General features: G+C 39.3%; 1 protein-coding gene across 1 annotated transcript; it reads left to right on the top strand.

The window, feature by feature from the left end:
* Window positions 1-4,356: 4,356 nt before the first annotated feature.
* LOC112145305 (cytokine-like protein 1) lies at window positions 4,357-5,677 on the top strand. The gene is made up of 4 exons (XM_024270455.2): window positions 4,357-4,548; window positions 4,628-4,672; window positions 4,785-4,931; window positions 5,012-5,677. Exons 1-4 carry the CDS (start codon window positions 4,402-4,404, stop codon window positions 5,111-5,113), a joined length of 441 nt encoding a protein of 146 aa, XP_024126223.1. The 5' UTR covers window positions 4,357-4,401; the 3' UTR covers window positions 5,114-5,677.
* The last annotated feature ends 5,668 nt before the right edge of the window (window positions 5,678-11,345 follow it).

The following is an 11,345-nucleotide window of genomic DNA, read 5'->3' as shown; positions in this document are numbered from 1 at the left end:
GTCAGCAGACAAAAAAAGTGGATTTAGGGTTTGGTTACCCTTTAATGTGTGACCCTGTGACCCCGACTGAAGGCGGGGTAAACTCTGGACAGTCTCTGGAGCCAGTCTGTCGCAGGGCGATAATAAACAGCAAAACATTGTTTTGTAACAAATGCATCATGGTTTTGTATTTTGTATAAGTTAAAGCATCTCGCTTTGTTTTGATTAAAGGCAGTTTCTCAGTATTCACTTTTTAAATGTTTTTTGTGTGAATTCAGGAGTTTAAAAACATATATATCCTAAATGTATATTTTCTCTCATTTCAGTACTTAAACAGAAAGTCTTTAATTGAGAGATAAATGTATTAATGCAGACTATGCAGACTATAAAAAAGAATGTTTTAAAACTTTACATGTTAGCTCCCTGCAGTCAATATGAAGTTTCTGCCAACAGAAAAAAGAAGACCCTGTTTAAAAAAATACTATATATATTCTAAAAGCTTAACTTTAATTTGACTTGTTTTTGCTTCAGAAGGAAAAAAAATGTTTTTCTAATTGTTTTTATGTCAGGAACTGGTGGTTTAGGCCCCAAAATGCAGGAGACGAGGCTTGGTGACAGAAACTTCAACATTTAATAAATAAGCCAGAACATGACAATTTAACAGATGACAGAACAGATGACCTGACCACGAAGGACTGAAAACCAGATACTTAAATAGACTGAGGGTGATTAACCAAATAAAGACAGCTATGAACATGACAAAATCCCAAAAACCCAAGCACAGGAGCCTCACAGTACCCCCTCCCTAAAAGGGCAGATCCCAGATGCCCAAATGCCTGAGACGAGGGGACCCGAAAGCAAGTCAAGAAAACAGTTAGGAATCAGAGAAGCCCTCCTCAGGAACAGGCATGAGTAGAAGTCCTGGGATGTGAAACATGAAGGAGTGGTCCCAGTGACCCTCCGGAACAGGAAACCTGGAAAAGGGGGATGAACAGTGACCCTCCTCTAGGAAAGGGAACGTTAAGAGGAGCGGCTGCAGCGACATTCCTCAGGACAGGGAGCATGAAGGAATGGTCAGGCGACCCGCTGTGGGAACAGAACAGTGATGGTGGGTCCTTCACCAGTTCCTGACATTTCTGCTTGGTTTGGTTCCCGCAGTCTCAGCAACCACAACAAAATAATTTAAATCAGTGGTAAAACTGTCAGCCAGCAAGGCCCGGTGGACCCCATATGGTTTCAAAATGGGTTGAAAATGTGAGCTACAAATTAGTTTGTCCATATTTTCCCTGGTGGCTCCACCTGTGTTTGCCCACTTTGGCTTAAGTGGGGACTCGGTGGGTAGGCTCGCTACGCTAGCCAGCCACTCTGTTGACAGTGGGTCTGCTCGCTAGCTTAATACAAAGAAGCTCGCTAGCCCGATACACTGCAGCTTGCTAGCTTGCTACACTGGAGCTCAATAGCTAGATACAGCAGAGCTCGCCCGCCCGCAACAGTGGGGCTTGCTACATCGGAGCTCGCTAGCTTTACACAGCATAGCTCGCTACAGTGGAGATGCTAGCTCGCTAAATCAAAGCATGCTAGCATGATACAGTAAAGCTCGCAAGCTCAGTCCAACAAAGCTCATTAGCTTGATACATTATAGCTTGCTATAGCCGAAGTTGCTAGCTTGATACAACGGAGCTGCAAACTCGATACAGCGAAACTCGCTAGCCCGCTACAACGGAGATCGTAAGCTTGCTACAGTGTAGCTTGCTATAGCGGAGGTTGCTAGCTCGATACAACGGAGCTTGCTAGCTTGCTACAGTGTAACTTGCTATAGCTGAGGTTGCTAGCTCGATACAACGGAGCTTGCTACAGTGGAGCTCACTGCGTTGGAGCTCGCTAGCATTCCAACTCTCCACCAGGCGGCTGGCTAGCGTAGCGAGCCTACCCACTGAGTCCCCACTTAAGCCAAGGTGGACAAACACAGGTGGGGCCACCACATAAACTGCAGACAAACCCAATCGGGCCCACATTTCCTCCCACTTTTAAACCATATGGTGCCCACTTGCACTTGTTGGCTGGGCAAGAACAAGAGTCGCTCAAAACAATTTTCAACTAAAGAGTTAAATGTGAGGTTGTGAGGAAATTTCCTGATCGCCACAGAGCCACTCACACTGCAGCCACAACAGTCTTTTTCCCTCAATGTGCAGATTCACTTTATTCACATTCAGGACAACGAGGGCTACCGGTATATCTAGTTTTGGCATTTTAAGATTTTAATTATTGTTTCGTTTAAGACATTTTTAATTTGGTTGCTTCAGCAGGTCTGAGTATGTTGTCTGTTTTTAACTGAGTGTGTTGTATTGACTTCACTGATGATTGTTTGTCTGTGTTCTCTGTTCCACCGGCAGAGGAAGTTCCTACCAGAAAAATTAAGTAATTTTGACTTTGATTTCCAAATGTGGTCGTACCAGGAGGATAAAATCCATATCAGCCATCCTCGGGACGTTCACATTTCTGAACAGCAAAAAGTGGAAGCGCCTTTCACTAAATAAGATGATGTTACAATCACATGAGTTTAAAAACAAAAAAATGAAAACACAAAGACCTCATTGCCGAGCACGCAGGTATCATGATCTGAGTTCATTCTCAGTTACATAATTTGGGACGAATGAGTCCAAAATGGAATCAAGTCAAATGAGTTGGACCTAATGTGTCTGAATCCAAACACATCAAGAACATGACTTGAAAATGATGCTATTTTATTTGTTTTGGCTGACAGTTTGGTTCTCGTTTAAATGAACTTAAAGTAGCTTTCTAACAAAATAAAATTATTTTTTTAATTGACTGAAGAGTTCATAGAGAAGTCTGAGTTTTAAGTTGTAATTTCTACTGTACAATTTGGCAAAATGAAGCTGCAATCCAGTCATGACTTCAGCTCATCCGGTGAGCAGCCAAAGGGAATTCTAGTCCAGATGCTTTTGGAAACCAAAAGGATAAAATCTCAGAATTGAGGTAGAGATAGAAAATTAGGAATTTAGATCTTTTAAAAAAATATGCATGGAAAGTAGAACTTTGTTTTCCAAAAATGATGAATGTTGAGAAGATGTGAGCAAAACTAAAGAAAACATTCAATCCAGACATTTATTTACGCAGAAGTAACTTTTCTTCAGTGATGTTTGTTGATAGTAAAATAGTACGTCTGTATTCTATTTAAAGTTTTGAAATGTTCTTTTCTGCTGCCTCTGTGTTGGTTTGGTAGAGCTGTCCTGCAGAAGTGAGTTCTGAAGTAAAGCCGTTTTATTAACGGTTTGGTTGCACAGTTTCCTATGGGCTCACAGACATCAATGACATCAATGTTTTCAGATATTTAACGTGTTTTAGGAGAAAAAAAAGATCTTGTTTTTCAAATGCATATTTTAACCCTTTTAAATTAATGTCTTTTATAAAGGTTAGATTTACTAACTAAATATTTAGTTAGCAATCTATATACTGAATTTTAGGCTAAATATTTATTTTAAAATTATATATTTAGCTTACAAACTATAATATTTAATTATATGAAATCAAATAGCCTATTTAGTTAGCAAATTAAATATTTAGATCTAATCTAAATATTTATTTTCCAAACTAAATATGTAAGTTTGCAACTAAATATTTAGTTTGGATCTAAATATTTCGCTTTTAACAATATTATTAGATCTGTTCTAAATATTTAGTTAAAAACTAGAAATTTAGATTTATAGTTAAAAACAAAATATTCTGTAAAAAAATAATACTAACTAAGTGCATGATTAAAAAACAAATATTTAGTTACAAACTAAATATTTATTTTTTAACCAAATATTTTGTTTCTAATTGGATATTTAGTTAAAAACTAAATATTTAGATGGATCTTAATATTTAGGTTTTACCTAAATATTTAATAAGAGAACCATCTAGTTCATATAAATATTTAGATTAGATCTAAATTAATGTGAAAACTAAAAATTTTATTTCATGAAATGAATTATTTAGCTTTCTAATTAAATATTTAGTTAATAAATGTAACATTTATAAATACATTAACTTAAAGGGTGAAATTATGCCTTTATAAAACGAGACCTGTAAATATCCAAAAACATTGATGTCAACATTTTACTTAGGAGATTTACAAACGAACCTCATAGATTCTCTGGAAGTTCGCATGGTGACCAAAATGACAGATTTGGATCCAGATGACGCAGTTTCAACTTTGGCGCATGTTCCTGACTTTGTGTGCAAACTTCAGACATGAAACTGGATCTGACGCAGTTCTGCATAAACTTGAGCTCCAGCTGCTTCTAAATGTTTTCCAGTGCCTGACTCTACGTCATCCTCAGCCCCCACCCCCCACCGTTAAAGCTGCTGCGCGCGCGCCCCGTGCGGCAGCTGGACCTTCCGTCCTCACAGGCAGCAGACATGCGGCTGGCGCTGGTGGTTCTGCTGGGCTTCTGCGGCTTCGCTCTGCGCTCGGAGTGCGCGCCACCGACCTGCTACTCCCGCGCGCTGGAGCTGAGCAAGGAGATCATGACCCTTCTGGACAGGGTGCACACGTCCCCGCGCACGGTGAGCATGTCTCCTCACTCACGCGTCCCTCCTCCTCTACCAGAGGGCTCCTCAGTAACTGCTGACTGTTGGTTTGCAGAAAACGTGCGCGGAGGTCCTGCCGACGATCTTCATCGATGTGCATGTAAGTTAGTGCGCGTGCGTGGGGTGAGGATTTTGGAGAGAGACAGAATCCCTTTCTGATCTCTGATTGGCTGCTTGCAGTCAGAACCTGACCAGGTATTTTGATGCCGCAGAACTCCTGCATCACCAACAAGCTCCGGGACTTCCTGTACGTGGTGCTGAACCACCCCAGCCAGGCCTGCAGAGAGAAACCCAGGATGAAGGTGCTGAAAGGAAAGATCCAGAACCTGTACACCATCATCACCAGGATCTGCTACCGGGTAGGAGCTCCTGGAGGCCTCTGACCTCTGACCTCTCGCTCTGCAGCTGCAGCAGATCCGTCTTTCTTTTGTTTTTGCAGGATTTGGTGTTTTTCAGTGACGACTGCGAGGCCATCGATACCGGGCACAGCCGGCCTTACCACGCTGAGGACAGGCTGCAGATCCTGCAGGAGGAGAGATGAACCTGCACCCTCAGCACCGCTTCTGCACAGTTTTATTTACTCCCAGAGTTTATCAGATCTGCTGCTCACCCACGGGGGAGCCTCACTCCTGCAGAGGCTCTGGAACTTTCCACAGGAAATTTGCTGAATGCCAGCCATGCCAATGGAAACCCTGAAATGATAAACCAATCCTTGATGCTTGGGAGCGGCCCTCGCCGCTGCTTCCTCACAGAGTCTGATCAAAGCGCCGCGCCTCATTAGGAGAAGTATGCGGTGTTACCATAACCTTTATCCAGACTAAAGCCACTCACAGCAGCTCTGCATGTCGCCCTGAAAACACCACAGGAGGGGGTGGAGCATGTCCTGAAAAAAATGCATTTCTATCCCACGCTCAGCTCTGCAGCTTCGTCACCATAAAGCAGGAGTGTCAAACTCAATCGCACACGGGGCCAAAATCCAGAATATACCTTAGCTTGCAGGCGAAACAGGATAAACATTTATGGAACACTTTAAAACTACATTTTTAAAACTTTAAAAATGTAACTTTTTAACATAATTGTGAACTAGATAAATAGCATTACCTGTGATGATGATAGTGTGAATGCTGTAAGCTGAATTTGGCCGCTGAAGATGCTGAAATTCAAAGCTGAAAATGCAGAAGCTGATAGCCATCTAAAATATTAACTAAATGTCAAATTAGACTAAAATTAGAAAAAAAAACTTTTGGCCAACACTGCTAGCATGCAGCTTAAAAAAATAGCTAGACTTCAAAAGAGCCTAAAACACTGAAAAAAGCCTAAATTAGCCAAAACAGCTAGCATGTAGCTGAAATATTAGCAGCTAAATTCCAAAATAGCCTAAAAAAAATCTTAGTAAATGAAAAAAATAGTCCAAAAAGCTAGTAGAATGCCAAAATTTCAAAACTTTAAAACTGTAACTTTTTAACATAATTATGAATAATAAAAATGCAGGAATATTATTCCAGAATAAATCAACTTAAACCTTAAAGAACTTTCAATATTTTACTCTCCATAAAAATATATGTTGTCAAAATTATACAAGCTAGAAATAAACACAAGATAAAATCGGGCCATTGATGACAATACAATAGAATGATCTGGAGGGCCGGATCCGGCCCCCGGGCCCTGACTTTGACACATGTGCCATAAATGTTCTGAAGTTTTCTCTGCCTGCACTGAAGATGAACTTGTTAGGATTGTACTTTAGCAGCATAGAAAAGCATCTGTTTAAAGACACATGTATGATCTTTTTATAGCCTGTGTACTAAAATGGAATGATTATCAAAATAAAAAAAAACTTATTTTAACAATTAAGCTTCGATTGTTTGTATAAATGATAAAATTGTGAGGGATTTCTGTCAACAAGACAGTAAATGTTGAACCCGTTGAAGTGATGTCCTCTGCTGCCCCCTGCTGACCAAAATGTGTCATCCTCAGAGTGAGGAATAGTAGTTGGTTTATTCATTTCAGAGAAATATTATTCAACACCTTGAACGTATGTACGCATTCAAACTTTATATAGGCCTAAAGTTGCATTTAATTTGTATTGTGCAATAAAAAAGATATAAACTCAGATTTTTGTCCTCATCTGGGGGTCATTGAGAATTTAAAGAAAAACAAGTGTAAACTTTACATTTTGAGTTCCAGCAAGAGTCAACAGGACAAAGCTTAACTCATGCACCAAAAACATCAGTTTTTCCTTCTATTTTTTCTTTTTCATTATTCATTAATGATACGAATCACCATCCAGCCCAGTTGAAGAACTTCAGTGGAGAGCAAAGCGGGTGGAGAACGAGAATATGTCCTGCCTTTATGACTCATTATCTTAAAACTTTCAGTTAAAATTGTTTTGTGTGTTTTTCTTTTAAGCCTACAGTTAAAATTGCACAAGTAATATTTGTGATCTGTTTTCAACGTGATCTCAAGTGTTTTTTTTAATTCTACTGATACCATTTTTACCCCATTTTTTTAATTGTCATTTTCTCAGACTTAGTTTCTGCAGGAGTTCATTAGAAACTCACCTCTTAGTTGTGGGGGGCCCTACTTCCCATCATCCATTTGTTTACACTGCCTCCCACTAGCTTACAGCCTCTCACACTCCAACCTCACATTAGCGGTGCCACAAAAATGGTGATCAATACTGGAGCCATCCAGCCGTACAGTTCTGATCCAGATTCCAGCTCAGAGGAGAAAAACAAAGACGTTCATGGATCTATGTGTCTGAAAGTGGATAAATCAGAATAGAGCGGAGCAGGGAGCTTGCAGTACACCAGGGCTGACAAACTCAGTCACACAAGGGGCCAAAATCGAAGGACGAACAGGATAAATATTGAACACTTTCAAATTAAACTTTTAAAACTGTAACGTTTTAACATAATTATGAACTTAAACTTATAATAAGTGAGCATGTAGCTGAAAAAATAGCCAAACTTCAAAAAAACTGAAAGAAGTCTAAATTAGCCAAAACAGCTAGGGTGTAAATATTAGTCTGACTCCAAACAACCTAAAACGCAAAAAAGAGCCTAAACTAGCAGCTAACATGTAACATGTAACAAACTGCTAGCCTGTAAACTAAATTAATTATCCAAAATAGCTAACTTGTAACTATTAGCCAAACTCCAAAACAACCCAAAAAACCAAAAAAAAGTAAATTTTCCAAATCAGCTAACATGTAGCTGAAATATTAGCTAAACTTCAAATAGCCTAAAAAATCTTAGTAAATGCCAAAATAGTCCAGAAAGCTAGCAGAATGCTAAACTAAAACTTTTACTATAATTATGAATAATAAAAAGGCAGGAATATTATTCTAAAATAAATCAACTTGAACCTTAAATAACTTTCAATATTTTACTCTCCATAAAAATATATTTTGTCAAAATTATACAAGTTAAAAAATAAAGGCAAGATAAAAATCGTTCCATTAATAAAATAAAATCAAAAGCATTACACCAACTAGTTTTTTCAAACAAATGTTTTTAATTTGCTCTTGATTCACAATGATTTGAATAAAGAAATACTCAGAAATGCAATTTAATATACATGTCCTCTGTCATCAGAAATATAAAAACATGTAAAATATACTAAAAACATTATGTCATTAGAGTCTGTTTTTAAAAACCACCATATTTTCATCAATCTATGCAAATATTTTTTAATTCTTTCCTTTTCAAGTTTGGATTTTCTTGTATAAACGTGTCTTACAGTTGATTTTTGACGTGATTTTTCATAAGTTTTGTGTTTAAGAGGTGTCATCCAGCTGGATATAGAATCATCACATTTCAATGAGTTTTCCATCATGAAAAACATGAAATACATTCTAAAGTGCTAAACTTCTGTTTTTATGATTAAACTTTATTTTATTTTTTCATGATTAGTTGACATTTATTAAAGCCAACAATTTTTCAGCAGAGCACCGTGGGGGAATTCTGCAAACAGTAACTCAGAGCATTTTGGGAACAGTCCTCCTGACTGCTTGATTGCTTCTTTTGTTGTGTGAGCTGCTGCTTTGCAGCTCTGTCTGCATGTCACTCTCTCTGGAAGGTGACACCGACCTGCTGTCAGGTCTGTTCCCGCCACCAGAAGCTGCAGGCTTTGATGTGAGGGATCAGCTGTCATCTGCAGACGTGGAAGAACCGGCTGAACATGAATATCTGTCAGAGGAAGATCCGATCACAAACCAGATTCCATTCACCGCAGATCTTTACTTTTCTGTGAGTTTTGCTGTCGACATCCTCAGAAATGGTTATTTTAATGAGTGTGAACGCAGTCGCTCTGTTTGGGTTTGCTGTCCTGGTTTCTGCTGCAGAACCTTCTTGATTCTGGATTTGCTGATGGATTACAGAGGCTACAGATCACCAGCAGGCGGCGCCAGTGACTCAGGGATTCATCCATTAGAGGTTTGACCTGCAGTTCTGGTGACTTATATGATTAAAACGAGTAAACCAAGTCATCAAGTTCTATTTTTTTGTGATTTAAAGTAATTTCTACTAATTACAATTGTCTTGATGCTCACAGTCTGTAACAAAATGCTGTTTCTGGATTTGCAAATACAGTTTTTATAGTAATAATATATTTATTCAAGTCCATTAAATTTACTCCTAATATGACAATGTTTTTATGCAAAGTCAATGAGGTCAAGTACATTTTTATAAACTCAAAAAATAGCTGCAAACCAGATGTCTCATTTGAAAACTTTAATCATTAAACGGGCATATAAATATGATCAGTCCATAAAGTTCCATTTCTGCTCCACTAATACTGATGTCAGAGGAGGACATTGCCTCTTATTTAATTAAAAACAGGCGTTCAGCTATAATTCCATAAGTTCTTGCGCAGTAAATGTTTTCCATAAATCTCTGTGGATGACAATAAAGCTCCTGAGCGTCGCTGGAACTCGTTGATTCTGTGCGGAATGTCACAGTTGGTACACAAATCTTTGCCCTCATCTGGTTTTCAGGCACTTTTCCATCACATTTTTATTGGATTCTGGAGGAAACGCGGCTCGTTAGTGCGCATAAGGGAACGTTTCCCTCGCGGGTTTCCCAAACATGACTGACACACGCACGCCGCTGTTTGAGGGCACAGCTCGGCGCGCGGGCCTCCGTCCGTCCACGAGAGCGCGCGCAGGGAGCTCACCTTTACAGGTTCGAATAAAACTGGAAAATCCTCCAAAAATCGTTCAGGGTTGTTGATTCAAAAATGAGATTTATTTTTTAGTTTTGAGAGTAAAAACATTTGAGCGTTTATTTTTCTCTAGAGGACAGAAGATTCTTCTTTGGACCAAATGATAAACTCTTGATCTGTTAATGGGCGACAGTTCTTCTCCTCCATCCCCCTGTTCTCTCTCTTCCCTAATACTGACATGGTGGATGGGGGGGTACTGAATTTCTGCTGTCATTCCCATAAATTCATGTCAACATCTGGTTTTCCTCACGAGGCTGCTGTTATTGCTGCCTTTCGCTCGAGACATCCGTGATGATGGCTATCTTTAGCGCTGATTTACTGCGTCCGCGCGGCGCAGATTTCACGCGCTGTCGGGAAAATATCACGATGTGTTAATATGACAGTGATTATGCACAAATGTATTTTGTACCTATGAGGTTTAAACGATGGAAAATCCTCCAGAATGTTGTGTCTTTTCTTTGGCGCGCGCGCACACTTCCGTTTGATGGAGATGTGGAGGAAAATGCGCATCATCTTCCAATTACGCGCAAAGAAAACATTAATTAACGCTAAAATCTATATTAAAATGCTAATAATAGCATGACGTGTATATCAAGTCTTAAAATAAAAGTATCCGGATACATGCGCGCACCTCCGCCTGTTGACTTCTGTCACATTTGAACAGATTTCGGTTTAAATACATTTGAATCGACAGGAGAAAATTGACACATTTATATTTTAAAATAAGGTGGCATAATTTAAATCAGAATTAAAAGAAATCTGATGCAAAAAAACTAAACGTTTGGACTTTTGAGCACAGTTTTCCTGAACTGATTTTCTAAAATATTTAATAATTGTTCAGGAAAACAACTTGAGACGTCTAAAAACAATCCTTAATCTGATGGTAACTCGCCGGACTGTCAGGGATCAGGAGTTTAGCAGAAATGGCTCCTGTGATCTTTAGGATGATATAAACAAGTGACTTTTGTTTTGCGTTTGGCTCCTGGCGGTATGGAGAGAACAGACAAAAGAGTGAAAGAGTTTGGAAGAATGGACGGATCCCCTTTGGCTCCTCTGTGTCAAATTTCTCTTCTTTTCAGTCGGAGCGTCCATCCGTGTGATTTCAACTTTATGTGCACTGTATTCAATCTGTTGTGTTAGAATTATTACAGAAAATGAAGAAGAGCTTTGGTAAAATTGTATAAAATGATGCGTAAATGGGAGGTTTTGTTTGGGACAGCGGAGCTGCGGAGGAGGAAGTCAGTGCGCAGAGCAGGAGTGTTGCCCGTCCCAGTCCCCGTTGACATTTTAGGAATGATAAAAGTTCCGCCTTGCCTGGAGCTACAGCCTCGCTGGAGCCGACCTCTGTCTGCGGCAGATTGCCTTTGCTCATTACAGCAATTATTTTCCTGGAGTTTAACCCCTGCCTCAATGGCAGAAAAGTCCAGAGAAAGCCTTTAAAACTGCAGCGGAGCGGCCTGTAATTTCCCCCTATCTGATCCCTCTATTATCACTTAAGTCTTCGTTTGAGGGGAAAAAAATCTTTATTTAAGAGTTTCCTGTAATCTTTT

This window comes from Oryzias melastigma, linkage group LG5 (assembly GCF_002922805.2).
Source record: "Oryzias melastigma strain HK-1 linkage group LG5, ASM292280v2, whole genome shotgun sequence".
NCBI lineage: Eukaryota > Metazoa > Chordata > Actinopteri > Beloniformes > Adrianichthyidae > Oryzias > Oryzias melastigma.
Note: the sequence above shows the minus strand (reverse complement) of the source record. Positions and strands in the feature narration are given on the sequence as shown.

Coding starts and splice junctions, on each gene's coding strand:
- LOC112145305 (XM_024270455.2), top strand. CDS start 4,402: ATGCGGCTGGCGCTGGTGGTTCTGCTGGGCTTCTGCGGCTTCGCTCTG. Junction 4,549..4,627: donor TGCACACGTCCCCGCGCACG/GTGAGCATGTCT, acceptor GTTGGTTTGCAG/AAAACGTGCGCGGAGGTCCT. Junction 4,932..5,011: donor TCACCAGGATCTGCTACCGG/GTAGGAGCTCCT, acceptor TTGTTTTTGCAG/GATTTGGTGTTTTTCAGTGA.